This window comes from Seriola dumerili, unplaced genomic scaffold, assembly GCF_002260705.1.
Source record: "Seriola dumerili isolate Sdu_G_001 unplaced genomic scaffold, Sdu_1.0 BDQW01000091.1, whole genome shotgun sequence".
Taxonomy (NCBI): domain Eukaryota; kingdom Metazoa; phylum Chordata; class Actinopteri; order Carangiformes; family Carangidae; genus Seriola; species Seriola dumerili.
The window spans coordinates 522963-543538 of NW_019174346.1; the positions used below are offsets into that span (position 1 = coordinate 522963).

General features: G+C 41.4%; 1 protein-coding gene across 1 annotated transcript in view; it reads right to left on the minus strand.

The window, feature by feature from the left end:
- The window catches only part of msi2 (musashi RNA binding protein 2), a 228725-nt gene that overhangs the window by 140450 nt on the left and 67699 nt on the right, over window positions 1-20576 (minus strand). The window contains exon 6 of the mRNA XM_022745758.1: window positions 19905-19997. Coding sequence (XP_022601479.1) covers window positions 19905-19997 — 93 coding nt within the window. The remainder of the gene's footprint in view (window positions 1-19904; window positions 19998-20576) is intronic.

Sequence of the window (20576 nt, forward strand, 5' to 3'; positions counted from 1 at the left end):
ATATGACACACAAACAAATATATACATACATATATATGTATGTATATATGTATATATACTGTATATACACATACATACACATGTATATATATACATACATACACACATATATATATATATATATATATATATATATATATATACAGTGGGGAGAACAAGTATTTAATACACTGCCGATTTTGCAGGTTTTCCCACTTACAAAGCATGTAGAGGTCTGTAATTTTTATCATAGGTACACTTCAACTGTGAGAGATGGAATCTAAAACAAAAATCCAGAAAATCACATTGTATGATTTTTAAATAATTAATTTGCATTTTATTGCATGACATAAGTATTTGATCACCTACCAACCACTAAGAATTCTGGCTCTCACAGACCTGTTAGCTCGTCTTTAAGAAGCCCTCCTGTTCTCCACTCATTACCTGTATTAACTGCACCTGTTTGAACTTGTTACCTGTATAAAAGACACCTGTCCACACACTCAATCAAACAGACTACAACCTCTCCACAATGGCCAAGACCAGAGAGCTGTGTAAGGACATCAGGGATCAAATTGTAGACCTGCACAAGGCTGGGATGGGCTACAGGACCATAGGCAAGCAGCTTGGTGAGAAGGCAACAACTGTTGGCGCAATTATTTGAAAATGGAAGAAGTTCAAGATGACGGTCAATCTCCCTCGGTCTGGGGCTCCATGCAAGATCTCACCTCGTGGGGCATTAATGATCATGAGGAAGGTGAGGGATCAGCCCAGAACTACACGGCAGGACCTGGTCAATGACCTGAAGAGAGCTGGGACCACAGTCTCAAAGAAAACCATTAGTAACACACAACGCCATCATGGATTAAAATCCTGCAGCACATGCAAGGTCCCCCTGCTCAAGCCAGCGCATGTCCAGGCCCGTCTGAAGTTTGCCAATGACCATCTGGATGATCCAGAGGAGGAATGGGAGAAGGTCATGTGGTCTGATGAGACAAAAATAGAGCTTTTTGGTCTAAACTCCACTCGCCGTGTTTGGAGGAAGAAGGATGAGTACAACCCCAAGAACACCATCCCAACCGTGAAGCATGGAGGTGGAAACATCATTTTTGGGGATGCTTTTCTGCAAAGGGGACAGGACAACTGCACCGTATTGAGGGGAGGATGGATGGGGCCATGTATCGCAAGATCTTGGCCAACAACCTCCTTCCCTCAGTAAGAGCATTGAAGATGGGTCGTGGCTGGGTCTTCCAGCATGACAATGACCCGAAACACACAGCCAGGGCAACTAAGGAGTGGCTCCGTAAGAAGCATCTCAAGGTCCTGGAGTGGCCTAGCCAGTCTCCAGACCTGAACCCAATAGAAAATCTTTGGAGGGAGCTGAAAGTCCGTTTTGCCCAGCGACAGCCCCGAAACCTGAAGGATCTGGAGAAGATCTGTATGGAGGAGTGGGCCAAAATCCCTGCTGCAGTGTGTGCAGACCTGGTCAAGAACTACAGGAAATGTCTGATCTCTGTAATTGCAAACAAAGGTTTCTGTACCAAATATTAAGTTCTGTTTTTCTGATGTATCAAATACTTATGTCATGCAATAAAATGCAAATTAATTACTTAAAAATCATACAATGTGATTTTCTGGATTTTTGTTTTAGATTCCGTCTCTCACAGTTGACGAGTACCTATGATAAAAATTACAGACCTCTACATGCTTTGAAAGTGGGGAAAACCTGCAAAATCGGCAGTGTATTAAATACTTGTTCTCCCCACTGTATATGTATGTATATATATATATATATATATACACACACACACACACATACATATGTATATGTAAGATTTGTATGAAGCAAGTTTAAAGTCTTGGTATTTCCAGTACAGTGTGTCACTTTCTGTCAATTTAAAATGTTCTAGTTGAATAGTTCAATAGAGATAATCCTGATTGTGCAAACAATTGTGATGATGATTTCAGCTCTAATTGCACAGCTGAGTCTCGGTAAAATTGAACTTAAAGCAAGTTAAAGAGTAGATAGAAAGGCTGATAATTTCTTGAGCAAACACAAGAAAGGGGAAAAATAACAGGAACAAGCACAGCTATTCACAACAAAGTTAATCAGGCTTGCCTGAAAACAACTGAAGCTTCAGTGGATGTCTAATTGGATTAAACCAAAGCAGAGGATGTGTTTTGTGTGCTGTTGTTGATGGCTTGACCTCTAATGGCAGTCCTTTTTTTAATTTCTCCAGATCCCCAATCAGACTAAGACTAATGAGTACTGGCACATCTGACACACGGTGGCCAGACAGTTTTCTGGAGAGAGACTTATAAGTTAAACTGAGGGAGAATTGGTCAAGGTCACTGAGAGAGGGCGAAGCAGCTCCAGCAGCGTAAAACTCACACAAATCACAGACTGTCTGCGAGCCGCTCTCTCCTCCAGGGGACATTTAACCCACTCCTGCGATGACCTTTCCAGGCAAGAAGTGCCGTCAGTCACTTCAGAGGTTTATGTGGCAACGTACCTGCCAGGACAGTTGATGACAGATTTCGAACTGAACGTGCAAACACCTTGGTGCTGTTGAGGAGAGTCAGAAGTGAGAGGAGGGAGGACGGCTTACAGCTCCCTTAAGCTGATGCTAATATCATCCATGCTCCTCTACTGTAACCTAGTGTTCCAGGCCTACTATACTGTAATCAACTGTTAGCCTCCATTACACAAAATAAACATCAGAGGAGCTCAACTAAAGGAACTCATCACACTAGACATTAACATTTACTGCATTCATTTTAAAGGAGCTGTTTGTCAGTTTTCTCTGCTGCTGAACGTGGTTTCCTGTCAGCAGCAGGTGGAGGTGATCGTCACCTGACAACCGCTTCAGCCATCGTCTTTATGACACGAAAGGTTATAACACGTCCTGTGAGCAGCTATGTCTTCAGGGCGGGTTGGAGACTACAGTGAGTCTCTATCAGAAAGAGACGAGACAGGCAGAAGCTAGCTGGTTAGCATGCTAACTTCAGTAGAAGACATGACATGATAGGGACAAGAGAAGAGCTGCACAGGTAATGAAAATATAATCACCATCTCAGCAAACTTCCATACAGCTGCTTTAAGTTGAGCAGTTTTTCTTCCTGTCAGCGGCCGTTTGCTCATGGAGGAGTGCCGGGTCTCTGCAAATAACATTACAGAGAATGATCTGGATCTATATGAAGGTGCCCTGAAGCAACTTCTGTTACGATTCGCTGCCATGTAAATAAAATGAATTGAATTATTAAGAAAAAACTGAGAGGAAATATGCTGCCTTTAAAGAAGAAGAAGAAGAAGAAGACCCCCTCCTGACCCAATCAGGGACAAACATTTTGTTTTGACTGTTGCACCATCAGGCCAATCACTGAATCTTTCGAAAAAGCTGACGCACAAAGTCCCTGTGTTACATGAAATTAAACTGTGAGCATGAACAATCATAACTAGTGTGGCCATGATTATTCACATAACTGCGTCTCTGATTTCACTATTTTTACAAACACATTACTGTCAAAGTGACTGAGCTGCTGCGACCTCAGCAGAAATGCCTCTATATTTACTGTGAGTATGGCAGGATCAATTAAGTGTGTGTGTGTGTGTGTGTGTGTGTGTGTGTGTGTGTGTGTGTGTGTGTGTGTGTGTGTGTGTGTGTGTTTGTAGGTCAGCGTTTTAAGCAATGCCTATAATCTGAGAGGCTGTGAGCCATCAATGACTAATGTGTCAGTCTGTCACAGTCAAGGACCCACCATATGGCGCCAGTGCCCCCCCATTTAAACTAATGGGTGGGCTGGGAGAAACAGCACAGCTAACTAACCACACTCACTTAGCTGAAGTGTCTGTTGCAGGGATGCTAATGGTATGCAGTTCCATCATTGGCCATATTAGCAATTAATAATTGATTAACCATCAAAGATTATAAAATGTTTGGCCCTGATGAAAACTTTAAACAACTGATGAGAGATATTTTTGCTGCACAACTAAATATGACATGCGAGCCATCAGCTGAATAACCACCAGTGATATGAACACACACTGATACATTGATAATATATTCCTGATTGATCAACATTAACTGGTCAACAGAGCGAGTCTGTAGTCTACTATGTGATACGTGTGAGCCAATCAGAGCAGACCTTGTCTGTTGAGGGTGGCCCAGAAGGACAGTGGAGCTGTGGCCACCTCTCCCAGGAAGCTCTCCAATTACTGGTTGACTCATGAGAACGCATTACACACATGAGGAAGCTCATAGATTTGAGGCGCTCAAACTGTCTTTCTGGCATCGCCTCCTCTCTCTGCCCCCCGCCCCCCCCTCACTGCCCCTCCTCTCTCTGCCATTGTGACTTTTAATTTCATATTTTTCCATCACCTGTTTTTATCTCCCTTCCTCAATTTGTTTCTTCTAAATTGAAAGTAATTTCAAAGATATCAACCGAGAGAAATGGAGGTAAAGGAGAGGGTTTCTTTCTGTATTGCCTTTCACCTCAGCATCTTCTTTATATGAGAGTCAGAGGAGGCTGATGTGACCTAACCTTGCCACCACATGGTGAACACTGTGCCAACCCTACTTGCATTCCTGCTGATGACACAGCGGCCATGACAGTCCATCAGCGTCTCTCCCTGCTAGGAGGCACTCCAGTGCTCTTTTGTTTTCTCCACTTAAATCTCCCCAAAGTCACTTTCAAAGTCCAGATTTAATAATCAGCTACCAAGGAGACGTGTCAGGGGTCAAGCTGGCTAATGTATTAATACAGCTATCGGTGGCTGGTTAGGTCACTATTACCTAAAACACACTGACGTTATCTCCATTATCAGGAGTACAGGTTGGACGGAGTGATGTCCCTACCTGGATTACACTGTCAGTCAACTACAGCACAGATATAAGAAATGATTCTCAAACTATTTTTTCTAAATTTGCTAAGAACTGTGATTCAGAGTGAGCGTTACTACTGTTTGAATACTAAAAGACTTATATAATTATATATAATACATTTAATTTATATATTTGGCAAGTCACAAATATATTGATACTGAACATATTAGAACATATTAACAGATTAACATATTATTAAAATGTTGACAGATGTTTTGGAATTTTTTGTAAGATCTCCAGTCCTGCAGTAAAATATCAACTTGTAGTGAAGCATTATTTAACTTTTCTATACTTACAGTTATGTTCACTCACAGCTTGTAATCTCTATGAGACAACATTGCATTTCTTTGTTTAGGTCTCCTTCTTTAATTATTTATGTAACACAGACTTTGTTAAAATATCCTGTTGGTATTAATATAAACTCAGTACTGCGTTAAGCCAGAGTAAAAGAAGCGAACCCTTGTATTTCTTTAAAAAAAAAAAAAAAACAATACTGTGATAAATCCCGGGTACTTCACCTGAGCTTCACCACCACAAGAAAGTACAGATGTATTACTGTATGTATTATATGTGTTACTCTGTGCTTGTTTTTACCAGCAGATTTAACATAGAGTTGTTGTAAAGGACAATACAAGAGCAACAACAGACAATACAGAATATTATATTATATAACTATTTGTAAGGTTTCACTTAAGATGGACACGTCAGGATCAGCTGATTCTAGGCCGTGACAACACCATGAAAAATACTGTCACATGACACATATCATCTCATCACTGTTTACATTAAACTGTATCGCTACTGTGTTTTGTGATGCTTATAGCAACAGTATTCTGCTCTAGCTCCTGTACTTTGATGAATGTTTACATAGGAAGAAGGTCCACATGTTACATTTAGGGAACAATAAATAAAATGGAAAAGACATTTCTTAATAAATCCCCTGACAGTTTTTGTTTGGAACGCAGCCCTGCTACTGAGTCCGTCATTACAGTTTATGTGAACATGTTTTTCACCATGGTGAATCACTGTGCCCCATGTGCCTGGCCCACACTGTCTCAAAGGTTAGCAGTGACGGCAGAAGCCACGTCCAGCCCACTCACCGGGGCTTCTCTCAGCCAACAGAACCACTGACCAAGCCTCGGCCCCGGTCGAACCTCGCAGAAGCAAGCGTGGCAGCCATGCACAATGAAGAACAGATGTGGTATATGGGTAGAGTAATATAGTCTTAGGCTGCCTCTGCTGCACCTGATGATATGGAGCCAATAGAGGCATTTGTCAAATGCGATCAGGTGTGATGGAGGGAAGAGATAGAGTGGGGGTAGAGAAAGGGGGAGGGAGTGGGGGGACTGAACAGCTTGAGCTCTGCCAAACTCTCTTTGGAGCATCAGCTGTGCGGGGACAAAGACCAAAACATGAGCCCACCCCAACATGAGGACAGCTCTTTTCTGAGAGTGTCGCTTACAACAAATCCTAATCACAGAGGAAAGAATGTCAAAATCACACCCCTCCAGCAGATTCTCATTTCCATGAGAATATTTAAACTGAGCACACTGAAATGTAAGGCTCAAAAAAGAGGCAACTGAAATGCACAAATTTTCTAAAATGCCATAAGGTCAGATTTTAATCAAAGGTAAGAAACACTCAGTTCTTCATTTCTGTGTGAACTATGGAGCTATCTCCTTTCTGCTGCTCTTTTCTAAGCCTATAAAAAGGTCCACAAGGTCAGAATAAAGGCCAGTCCAGTCCCCTGAGTAGGGCACTTGAATGGAAAGTCTGAATCTGATTTACAGTTTGGCCACATGTGCAAGCTGCCAATGACTGGGCAGTCAGCCAGCCAGAGTGGGAGAGTAGAGGAGTGAGTCAGGGAGGCTGCAGGTGGCGATGAATGCCGGGCCTATCTCTGTATTCTCAGTACAAAAAGAGTGTTTTTTTATACTCTCACAATCATATTAATAACACAGCGCATTAATAAACGCTACATGTCAGTGTGAGGAAATTCATTGTGAAGAAATCAGATCCATGTACATGTAACAACCTCGTGTGAGAGCTGCTGTTTGTGTGACCAAATCAGCCTGTTAGATTTCTACATTCATAGACAAGTTTATCTCCTTTACGTAAATGGAAGATTGCATCTCTTCTGCATGTGTTTTTTCCTCAAACCAGATGGCAATGTGGTAATTTAGTTAAATGATTCCTAATTAAAACAGGAACACCACTGGTGGAGAATTTGCAATAAACCATTTTTTATTTTGCCAAAGTAAAACATTAAACCAATACACAAACATAATTCTGATGTATGTGCCATTTTGTTAATTCAAAGCTGTTGCACCATGGGATGAAACTCATGTCGTTTAAACACCAGTCAGTGTTTTCATGTGTTCATATTCTTCTTTAATGGCACTTTAAAAGAAGAGAGCAAAGACTAAAGCAGAAGGTTTGGATGGAAATAAGCCTCAGACATATAAACACACATGAACTCATGTAAACTGTCTACATGAGTTCAAGGTAAAGATACTGGTATTGATATCGAACATGTTATATTCAGTAGATTGTGACCAGTCAATATAGTGGCTAATATTAGCCTTTGATACAGACAGGTACAGATGGTGATAAATTAATAGATAAACTAACCGTGTATTTTTACAAATTCCGAAAAACAAGACAGATCGTTCGAAAATGTTTGCTCTGTGTTGATGTAAAAAATAATGATTATAATGTAGGACAATATATTTTCATCTGATCTTTCCAATATCAATATCTCACAAATATAATGTCAAATATCCAGTCTTGGTTTGGTCTCATTGTGTAGTGTGAGTCATACCTGCACACAGACACATATTAAACTATATAGTCTAATATAACTATATTATATATATATATATTAACTATATAATCTAGAGATAGTCACATGACCCGGTAACACTGGGCATAATGCAGGAGCATGTAAATGACACTGTGTCTGTGCGGCTGCAGGTAGTGTGGTCACGTCCAGTGTAGCGTGTTCGGGCATGTCTGCTTAAACATGGACATTTTAGGTGAGTGCAAACACTCTCTGGCATCACCACAGAGACTGGCACACAGCTGGAGCCTGGTTGGCTGGAGGAAGGCAGGGGCACATCAGGGCAGGCAGGGCACACTGCCACATCTGGACTATACATGGGGGCCAGTGTGAAAAAACACTGCTGAATGCTTTAAATGGGCAAATTATGGCAGCAAAGACATGAGATAAAAGCACCACATACCCACACTGACACACAGGGACTGTACAATTACAACTTTGTATTTACTTAGTGATCATGTAGCAAGTGGCTAATTTTTCTTTCTGGAATAAATAATGAAAATAATGAAAATGTTTTGAGCTTTTCGGTCATATACACACTTCCATGTGCCTGTGAAGATGTACTATGGTTTTCAGCATGTCACTTCTGTTCACATACCATTTCCACATTAAACAAGGTTTGAGCCAAAGTAGACACGGCACCAGCAGATGGTCAAAATGACAACGACTTCCTGAGTCTGTTTTGTCGAGAAACAACATATCAAATCAGATGCATGCACACACACAATGCTTCAATGAATCCCTGTGCCAACTTAAAGGACCTTGTCTGCTCTGCTCACAACAACACAAACAAAACAGGCACAGAGAGTTTCATGTAGATTTTTTTTCATTTCTTCTAAGATTAAATATATCATATTCATATTTAGCATATATAGTCACCAAACAAAAATATTGAGGGCAGATTTAATTAAAAATACAGCTGTAAAGACAAAGAAAACAAGCAGCTCAAATTTCTTGATTCAGTGAAACAAACTTTTCATGGTTTCATTCAGTGAGTCGGCAGCTGAAAGACTCGCTGGCAGATGATTTAATGCAATCAACCCGTCACTTGAGCATGATACCGCCTGTCCGTTCTGTGTAAACCTCGTATCACATTCAAATAAAATTCTATCAAATCAAAGTCAAAGCTGTTTCAGATGTAACCCCCCCCCCACAACACACACACACACACACACACACACACACACACAGTACCAGCTACTAACACACACACTAAGACTATGCATGGTTTACTTGCTAAGGCTTAAAGATGTGCTTCCAAGTAAAACAACTTGTCTGTATTTTCTTTGTTCTGCCACTGGATGAAAAAAAAGCTGAAAAAAGAGGAAACCACAGACAAGCTCACAGAAAATGTTAAGCGACACTAATTTGGTCACGCCAACTCAATGAATTTAATGAAATACAATTTATGCTGGGACAGTTGTCCAACTGTCAGTGAGAGGGAACATTAACATATTGCTGTCTATAACACAACACATCCCAAACAGCTGCCTTGACCTGAACCACTAGAGGGAGAAATAAGCTGAAGTGATATGTAAGGAGAGGTCACTTTTTCAATCACATCTGAAATGTATCTTCAGTCTTGTACTGACACACACCTACATTATTTTATTTTAGTGGGTAATTCATCTTTCAAATGGATGACTGCTCCTTGGTGGCTTTAACAACGTGTTTTCAGCTGGAGAGGCTGATGCTGGGCTGGCAGTGGGCTTATCAAAAACAGGTTGAGGCAACCCTCCAGGAGCCAAGATGGAGAGAAGGATAAAATCCATGCTTCTGCTCAACTAACCATCAAACCTAATTACACGTGCATATGACTTTTGGGCCGCATGTTGGGTTCAAAGTTTGCTGATCAGGAAGTGGCTTGGGAGGGAGCGTTGGTGCATGTACGTATGTATGTATGTGTGTGTGTGTGTGTGTGTGTGTGTGTGTGCCTGGTCAATGTGTCCGTGACCAAAAGATTAGGCTGAGAGACAAGACTTGGTGCCACATCTTGGCTCTGTGCCATTAGTTCAATCAAGCAGACTTATTTAGCTTTTAGACAATTCGACCAGAACCCTGAGATACCACTTCAGAAAATAAGCTAAAGATTATTCATGGCATGGCAGCTGAGATAGGGATCTGTTGTAACTCTCTAGCCTTCTCTGCACGTCCGCCAGCTCACTACATTATTCCTTTCTAAGGAGTGAGTGTGCTGTTTAGAAAGGCACACAGACACAAACACAAGACCGCCTAGAAATCACAATATCTCTAACACAGAGGTCAGCAGAGCAAAGAACACATTGACTGTTCCACCACTCCACCTTCCACTACTGTTTCAACCCATCTGATACAGGATGTGACAGAAATGTTAAAAAGCCAGCACGCTGTGGATTTCTTACTTTCATATACATTGCTTTTATTAGGGATTTGAGGTTTAACACAGGTTACTAATGTTAAACAAAAGTAGTATTATTGTTATCACTATCTTCATTATTCCATGGTGTTTCCACCAGTGAAGTTTACCTGTGACTGCAGGTGAGCGGTTTGGGACAGACGCAGATGTCTCAAACACTGAAGCCTGAAGAATAAGTCTTTGTTGATGGTGTGAGGAGATGAGCACAGATTATTTGATTAAATGTAGACGACAAGCAACATAAACCTCGTCATTACACTGTCAAACATCTTTTTTTCTGCACTAGGTCAATCCATGAAAACAAGCCTGGAAGATGCTGACTCAGGTGAAACCTAGCTTCTGTTAATATCAGAGTTATGCTTTTTATTTAATACTTCAACCACCACCACAGGCTTTAGAAATAAACAGACATTTATTCACAGCTGGCTGTTAAAGGTTTGAACTGTTAACGATCAGGACTGTTAAAGCGTCAGCTCAACATATTTCCTGTACACACTGTGTCTGGTCGTTTGATGTTGGTCCTGATGCTGATGCATTAATTTGAAGAATATTTTGCTTGATACAAGAAACTGCAGGTAAACATCAGCTGTCTGATGCAGCTGAACCAGAAGTGGTTGCTGTTGTTAAAATTTAAATCCTACCCAGCCTGACACATGTTGAGATTACATCCAGCTTTGCAAGTCCACAGATTCACCACTTGTGCCACAGAAGTCCATCATAATGATTTGATTTTGGTTTGATATTTGCATCATGTGAGTCTCTCCTGCAGGTGTCTCCATCTTTTAAGTCCAAAAGCAACTTGTTTTTAATAAGAAAATCATTTCAACCAAAGTGTAAGTTTGACTTATATGTAAATCTTAAATTGCCTTGAACGATGTTTAAACCAGCTTCTGTGTCTTCGGTTGTTTCCAGCTCCTGAGAATCAAACCAGGACTTTCATTAAACACACATTCAAATGGGTGGAAAAGTGGACTCACTTTAAACTCTAACCAATAATGTGAGGAACATAATCAGTGGTCAATTTACATCTGAGGGGGCGTCGAGTGGCATAGTGTCTTGAGCAGGCGCCCCATATGTAGAGGCTACAGTCTTCGCTGCAGCAGGCCCCAATTCGAATCCTGCATCGAACGGCCCTTTACTGCATGTCATTCCCCCTCTCACTGCCTCCCCATTTCCTGTCTCTCTGTACTATCCTGTCCAATAAGGCACAAAGAAGCCCAAAAATATACTTCAAAAAAATTTACATCTGAGTAAATGTTCTTCACTACAGTGTGCTTGTGCTTTCTACACAAATATGTTGACATTCACACTACATCACTACGTATTTTAAAAGCCCTAACAGCACATAGTCAAGGTTAGGGAAAGATCTTGTTTCTTTTTCTCTTCTTGCTCTCGTTCCCTGATCTTGACCAAAGAGCTTCTGGTGCCACAGACGGGCCTGTGGATGTGAAGCCTTTATACACCTCCACCGCCAGCTGGCGACTCTGCTGTGACGCTTCATTCATTCAAAAATAAGATCCTCTGAACATGATCCAGCCAGCAATGATGTTTCCTAAAACATATTCACTGTTGCAGTTTTGTTGTATATAAATGTAAAAGCTGCTGCTCAGCACAGACAGACGACTCCTCCTGTTTCAGCAACAGTAAAGAAATAAGCGCTGACAAAATGAGCAAATGTCTTTGAAAAAAAAAAAAACCTGATAAGAATAAAGAATAAAACACAGTCAACAATGTATCTACAAGACATGAGACTCTAGAACAGCATAGACACTGAGCTAGAAGCTCTGCCTTCACATATTTTTGCTGAAACAACGTTTTTTGTTGCAATTACCCCATTTTGTTTGGCCTACTTACTCTGCTCCAACTAAATATTACTGGATGTAATGAGTCTGTCACTACCAATGTTGGATTTTACAGCTGTATCAAAATGAAACCTAACAAGCAATTTCTAACAAGTGTATTTAAGATAGTGGATGACTTTAGGCCTTAAATATCTAGATCATCTAACATTTTAACAGACCTGCGGATATCCAGACACACACAGACACGCAGAAGTAAGCAGCAAGCGTTCCAGATAAGTGAAACCTTTGAGACTTCATTAGCCCTTCACATCAAACTGCAGAACATTGTGTACATTTCCATGTAAGAACATTTACCCGGTGATTTCAAGAAGGCTATGCGATGCGTGGGAGGCACTCATGACATGAGCTGGAGCTGCCTGTGGACCTGGTCACACTGCAGTAGGTGGCTGAAGAAGCACAGGCAGCGGGTTACACAAGTCATTTTTCAACACCTATACTACAGTCACATTGTGCTATATGAAAAAAAGACACAGAGTGCTGTGAACAGTCAATCATAAACACTCGCAGCCAAGTGTGCTTTGTGATTTCTTTTAATGTGACTGGTTTCAGTGTTTCACTTCACAAAAGGCAGGAATATCAAGAGGATATTATTAAATGTGAATGCTGCTGCATGGAGACAACAGAAGCAACTTATTCTGACATTTACATTCAGCCATACATCTTTTCCTTCCTTATCCAGACTGTAAATTGGCAGTTAGGAGAAAAGCTCATGTTATTTTTTTCTAGATAAGTGTATGGATTTATTTTGAAAGTTAGATTGTCACAATGTTCCATCTACTGACACATTAAATGCTTTTTCTTTTCCGTTCACTGTATACCTCCACAATGTGACTAAAGCATCAGAGCTGCAGCTAAAACTCAAGCCTTTCTATTGTGGCCATCTTGCTGTTTAGGCATTTGGGATAAATCCACACAGAATACCTTTAACAAATGTCTCCAGATCTTTAAAGCTGTGTGTGCACTCATGTTGTGCATCGTCATCATTTGAGCCATACTGTGGCAACTGCCTGTTCTCCAGGTGTGTGCTGAGTCATGTTTTATGATCACTGGTTTCCTGGAGCTTGACAGTCAGGGGACGAGGATCGCTGACAACCCTCTGTTAAGGAAAATGTCTGATGAGGATGAAATGGGTTATTTGGGTTGAAAAGCAGTTTTGCATCCTCTTTAAAAGCCTATCAGATGAGAGCTGAAATTTGACACGGCCATCTTGTTTCTCATTTGCCTGTGGCATGCAAAGACACAAGGTCTGTCACTCAGAGGCCGGCACTGGATTCTGTGGACCTCAACTCAAATATGCTCGTCTCTGCTCGTCTTAAAACACACATTGAGGAAATCACCATCCGAATCCATCCATTTATAACTGAGACAAAATAACTGAAAATACACGAATCATTGTCCTGGAAACCTCCTTCACACATTCACAGTGTCGGTTGGAAAGAGTATTGTCCAAGGGGATTAACAAAAGCTAACTGGAGTCAGGAGTTATCAAACAGTCCAATCAGATTGCAGCTACCTCGAGTATTCACTAGAAACATCAGCTGATGTGAACCGAGCCTCACAAAACAGACAGATCAGAATATGCTGATGTGCATAAAGCTGGAAAAGGCTTTTTATTTATTTTCTCTCACACAACTTCAGAACTAGCAACATAATTTGAGTCAAAACCCTACACAACTATTTAGCACTTGGTTTGCACCACAACATGCTAAAATGTTGATTCTGAAAATAACGTAATGTTCTCCCATGCTCCCGCCCTTTAAACCCTGTATTCATCAGCACATGCAGCATGTATCAATACATATTCCATCTGGGAAATCAAATATTCTTTGAATCTTGGAAGTGTAGAATTCCCTCAGGAGGAAGCTGCAGTGTGTGAGGCTGAGGTGGAGAAGTGGAGGTGGACACATGAGGCGTCCACCTCCAAACCAGTCTGATGGTGAGACTGCTGCAAATTACTCGTGACACTTCCTCTGATGACATTTTTCAACTGCCTCACTGCTGAATGGCATCTCAACCCCCCCCACTACCATCCATCCACCAACACCACAACGCAACACACACATTAATTCCCCCCTTTATTCATGTTACAATAGCACAGCAGAGATTGCCGCCTCCTGCCTTCACCTGATTGACCCCTTTGAGCAGGTGCTGGATCTGATCCAATCACAGTCAATCTTCTTTAAACATTTCATTCTTTAAGCAGAACAGGGGCTCAAAATTCCATCATTCAATGACCCGATCAGTTGCCGATAACACAATCAAGCCAATCCCGGCTTATCGTGAGGGAGCCATTTCAGGAGGACAGCTGGGAGATGAGACTACAGACCTACAGAAAGGTGTCAATCTCCCCTGATCCATGGATCTCTTTGTGAGCTGCCTCCACTGCATAGCACCCAGTCGTTGGAGGAGAGCGTTGGTAAGTATTTCTAAGGATCAGCAATAGCTAAAGATCAATTGGATTTTTTGTTAAAGGTCTAATCCTTTAAGTAAAAAATCAGTAACTTGCAGTAAACACGCGCATTTGCTCTCTCATACAAAGAGACACGCGCACAAAAATGATGTGAATACCATAGCTCAATTCTTCAGCGGCCATTTAAAAGGTACTCTATTGGATACGTTGCTGGGCCACTGGGCAAATAAAGGTCAAGGGGGATATGAAATAGTTTGTCTAACTGGCCCTTTCCCTCTGTGTGTCCCTGCAGCACCACAGCCGTATCCACATTCATAGCCAATTCATTTATATTGCTCTGCCCTTCTCGCTGCTGGTCTCAGTCACTAACTACAAGTGACTGCAATGAGATTGAAGCCTCTGGCTAAATCTCCACTGTGAGGCACATGCTCCATCAGTGCTGCTCTGATCACTCCTTATAATCACTGGAACCAGACTATATCCTCAACTGATTGGCTAAGTCGCAGCAGAGAGGAAACAATCACAGAATGTCAGCAGATGATGGACACGCAGACATTGGAGTAGTAGTGGTCACTGTGAGCTACCATGTAAATGGCATGCAAATGTGCACCTGCACCAGCGGAAGGAGTGGAATGAAGGACTGTAGCCTTTTGATTAGGTTCTTTTCGCTCATATCAAGTTTATTTTTTCTGCAGTAATAATTCGCTATTTCACCCAAAGAGCTCGTCACAAAGTCTATGTGACTTTTGATTTCCTCAGACCTCCCATCGCTTTAATACAAGTCCACAGTGCATCTAATGTCCAGCTTCACAGACTACAGTTAAAGCCTGCGTATGTTGTAAAGCTTAACTGTGTCAGCCGAGGTAAAGTTATATTCTGTAATCAGATCAAACACGAGGACAATGATACAAATGTCACATAGTTTGTTCAGTTGCACTTTTTAAAGATTGATACTGAAAGTAGCTCGAGTTTCTAATGAGACGATGCAACTTTACAAAATTAGAATCGTGTAAAAGGCCTAACTGTGAGAAGCACACTACATTATTTCACAGATACTTAACTATACAGTTTGTTCTGCTAACTTATCTTCAAGAGAAAATATACTTTACAGCAGTATATGCCACTGACTTTGTTCATTGCCACCAGCGTCGCTTTTTATTAACTGGGATACCAGTAAACCTCAAGTGCTGTTAAGGAACTATGTACTTCAGCAAGTGTGCAAAATGAATTCATACAGTCTTTAAAGATGGTCACACAGTTATTTTTCTGCCATTTACAAAATCTAAGGGCATGCAAAATGTCAGCTGTGGTATTAGATTATCAAAGCCCCAGAACAAATTTCCTGCAATAACAAAGGAATCTTTTTCTGACGCTTTTATAATTTCTCTTCTTCCCCTCATCTGCTTTCTCTCAGTCAAAGTATGAGAGAAGAATGCAGACGCTTCCCTGGCCAGAGGTGAAACAGCTGCAGCTCACTCATCTTTCCAGTGTCCTCCAACAGGTGTCATCACTCACTCACTCATATCCTACGACAGACTTTTTTTTTCACCATAAGAGTGACAAAGTGACCTTTGTGAGTCTACCTTTATCCCTCCTGAGCCCAGTGACAGTGAACTGGTTAAGCTCCACCTCCTCCTCCCATCCAGCTCCTCCTCCAGGATCTGGCTCTAGACCAGTGGAGCATGAGAACCAGGACAGCCTGGACATAAAGGGACGATTGTGGCAACCCAGCGACATGGAAGCTAGCAGCAGAGATGAAAACTAAATGTCAGCTTCAAGCTTGCACAGCAGCGACAGGAGAGCAGAACCAGAGTCAGCCAGCCGGAGATGGTTCTGCTTAGCCAAACAAGGGCACTATGAGATGCACTCAAAGCTGATTACAATAAACCAATGAGGAAGCATTAGCCACCCAAGCTAATGATGCCTTTAATTGTGGGGGGAGAGCTCCTCTCATGCCTGGGCAGGGCTTTAAAAAGGTGTCATCACACATACTCCATCTTTAATCAAGTCCTGGCCTCAGTGGGACATTTTGGGGTGGTAGGTGTTTTGTAAACAGGTGTTTGATTTACTGGAAAATAAGGGGGTGTTTTACCGAAAAGAGAGACAGAAATAAACAATGTCCGTAAAGTCTCTGTACTGAAGTGAACAGGTTTGTAGACCTTCATAACATTTTACAAGACATTGAATTCTGCGTATATACAATATCACTGCAACAATGAATCAATTAATTGATAAGTCAATCAGCAAAAAATATTTTGATTAATGAACAATCATTTTAGTATTTTTTTTTTAGCAGAAATATGAAATATTTGTGTTTTCTAGCTTCTCAAATATGAGGAAACTGAATATCTGTGGACTGTTGGTCAGACACACAAGACACTTACAGACTTCACCTTCATCTGTAGAAAATTATAATCAGCATTTTTCACTATTTACTGTCACTTTATAGACAAAATGATTAATCGATGAAATAATAATCACCAGATTAATCAATGATGATTAGTTTCAGACTTTATGCATGCTCTGTGGGCTGTTTCTGCTTGTTGTGCAAACCACAAAGGCAAAGGCATTAAATGCATTAAAATGCTTATAAATGGCTGCGCATATTGCAAACCTAACATCATTATCAGATAAAAATAGCAACAACATGTAAAACTAGTGAGGCCTGCATATGAAGAAAAAACAAAAATGTGATCTCTATAGGCTAACATTGTCTTTTCTTACAATTTATAAGTCTGCACAATAGCACATAATAGCACAAACAGCGCGCTGATTAATTTGACTTTATTGCAAGACAGAAATAGCAGCAGCCTCCAGTGAAGAGTCCTTGAATATAAAGGGAGGCCAGGCAGTGCTGATAAGATTGTCTCATCTGGCTTGCAGGGCTTAGGTGCAGTGTGCTGCCTGAGAAGGAAAAAAAGGAAGGCGGGATGTGGCTACTATTAGCTAGGTAATGGGATCCATCTGAGGTACATTAGAATCAGTCAAACACAACCACACTTCAGTTCTATTCAAATGACTGTCACAATCACTTCAAATGCACACCTTAAGCGTGTACTGTAGGCGACAAAAAGTGGTTATGACTGTAGAGCAGCTCCTCTGAAGTTGTGCCAAGCTCGGGCATGTGCTCTTTCCTAATGGTGACGGCTGGGAGAGTGGCAGAGAGACTGATGTGCATGAGAGCTGTCAGCCTCTCCCCATAACAAATGCCACCTCTCCCCCTGACAGAATGGAGACAGAGGGGAGGGGCTGAGGCGGGAGGACGGGGAGGTGTGGAGGTTACAGACAGAACCTGTGACCCAATTGTGGCCACACCAGCTGTTTCCCCTCCACTGCCTCCAAACCATCGCCATCTCTGCAGACCACATCCTGCTAATTGGCCTATGCTGCTGAACACACACACACACACACACACACACACACACACATAGACTACTTGCTAAATAATATCAGTGAAATGGTTTGTTCCAAGTGAGAAGAATTTTTTTCTGGCGCTTTAAGCTGTAGCTGCTTGATGATTGATAAGTGCGTTACAACACTACTTCTCAGAAATATACATGACTAGCTGCTCTGCAGCCATGCTGGCTAATGTCCCCCTTGACAAGCACAGAGACAGACAGACAGACAGAAAGACAGACCGATGACTGACACACATGCTGCCAACAAGATTCTATGGAGGGGAAACTGAATTAATTGGTTTTGCCTTCTGTGGATAAGTCCTCAGAGTGGTGTGTGTGTGGTGATAATGGTAGGTTGCCCTGACAGGCAGGTTATTTAATAAACCCTGGAATGTGTAAAGCAGAAAGGAAGGACACACATGAAACAGAGACACAATGATACCTTTTGTTTTTTTTGCTCTGTATGTTGTCTGCCGTACGCCACAATATCTACTCTGATTTCTGATTTTACTGAAGACACTCCAACCTGCTCATACACACACACACCTAATCATGCACCCACATAAATACACTTAATCGCTGACACACTCACACATGGCGAGAGCAGTACGGCAGACACATCCAAGCATGCACAAGTAGGCTATAAAAGCACACACAGAAACATGCACAAGATCTTGCTCAATCAGTCTGATTTGTTTGTTTCCTCCTAAGCATTTGAGGATTCCTCAAGGAGGAAAAAAACTTTGTATAATCAAGTCAATTATGTCATTCAATCAAGTCGAAAATCATTTCGAGCCCTTTCTCAGATCAACTGATTGCAAAGTCGTGCTAAATATTTGCTTGCTGCGTTCTATTGTGCAAATAAGGCATCTTTATTTGGAATGGCAGACCAGGACATGGTGAGGTCTTCAATGCCTCTTCCACAGAAAAAGAGCAAAACAAAGTCCTTCACCTTGTGGGCTTGTCAAGAAAATAACACGAGACTTTATAAAGGAGAGCTCGTTGCATATTGTCTCTAAACAAAAAACTGTTTCTGTTCATTTCTAACAGCTCTTTTGTCTCCTTCAGGACATGGAACATTATGTGCCGATGAAAAATCCATCCTCAGTGAAATTGTTTAAACTCAAGGTCAAGTGCTGATGTTACAGGAACTGTATCAGCTTAAGGTGACCTTGACTGATGTGGAATATGACATGAGGGAAATGGATCTGCGCTCAGTATGGGGAAATTATCTGTGAAATGCTGCCACTGTATCAAAACCTGTTTGTGTGTGCGTGTGTGTGTGTGTATGTCTGTGTGTGTGTGTGTGTGTGTGTGTGTGTGTGTGTGTGGTGTTGTGTGTGTTGGTGTGTTGTGTGTGTGTGTGTGTGTGTCTGGTGTGTCTGTGTGTGTGTGTGTATGTGTGTGTTGTGTGTGTCTGTGTGGGATGTGTGTGTGTGTGTGTGTGTGTGTGTGTGTGTGGGGGGGGGGTATGCATGTTGTTGTACAGGGTGTGCATGTTTGCCTCAGTCATCTGGGTGTGTTGGTCATGACAACAGCAGGCAGAAGCTGCTGCAGCAGGAACAAACAGCTGAATATGAATGAGATGGGCGTGTTTTCTTTCAGAACACATTAGAATAATGTCACAACATCTGAACTCTAACTTTGATTCCGACACCAAGTTACATCTGATTTTAATATCTAACCAGCATGGGCAAGAAATCATTTGTTGGTTTTGGGGGTTTTAGTTTCAGAGGGATTTGGTCATAGCCAGTTGTCATTGTTTGTTTGCTCTGTAAGCAAAATGTATGTTGTTGACCATGCATGGTGGGCTGTGTGAAGCCACTGCTTGTCGCAATACAAATGTATTTGTCTTGCTGTCAGGAAAAGAGCCAAACTGCAGCTGTTGGCTTCTTTTAAGGCTCAGATTTGTAAAGGCTGCTGCCGGAGTGCTGGTCATGTGGGTGAAACAGCAGTGACACAGCTGCAGTGACAGGGGGCGCTGTACACTGACGCTTTAATTAATCAAATGATCAAATTAACATCTTTTGCATCTTCTCAATGACAATAAGAATTTCATTTGTTGAAATCAGCATACAGTGGAATCAAAGAGAAATTCTGGTTATTGTGACGACACAAATAAAGAAAAACAGTCTTACCTTCCCAAACTGTTCAAAATACTGCTTCACATCTTCCACTACTGTATTGGCTGACAAGCCACCCACAAATATTTTCTTTGTTCTTGTGACCATCTGGAAAGAAAAGAGCAGGAGGAGAAGATTAGTGACTAGGCTTCAGATGCGTTGCACAACACCTTTAATGAGGCTTCAAACACCGAGTGAGCAGCACCTGTGTGCACCTGTGGCGAGGACATAAAGGATTGAATACACATCGTCGCTAAACAGGAATAAAGAGATTCACACAATGAACTTTCAAAAACATTTTAGTGTTATAGTATTACAGCAACAAGCGGGGTCACAAATGCTGAAGGTGTCATTCTGTTTCAAATCAAAGACTGTCACTGGATTAAAAACATCCACAACATCTGTAAAAGTTTCTGGTTATCGTACTAAACTTAAAAAAAAAAACAACAAAAATAATTTATGGACTTTGAAAGGACAATTAATGAGTGCTGTAAGATGGAATCAGAGTGCATTAAAGCCTCATTTAGTTTCAAACAGCAATAATATTAAGGATTATTACCCACAGCATCAAAAAGAGCATGAACATCTGTTGCAGAGAGTACATGCTAAAATTAGAAGGACAATTTCTCAGAGGACTACAGTCACAATCCAACACCAGTGTCACATCTGTGTGGGACGATGTCTTTT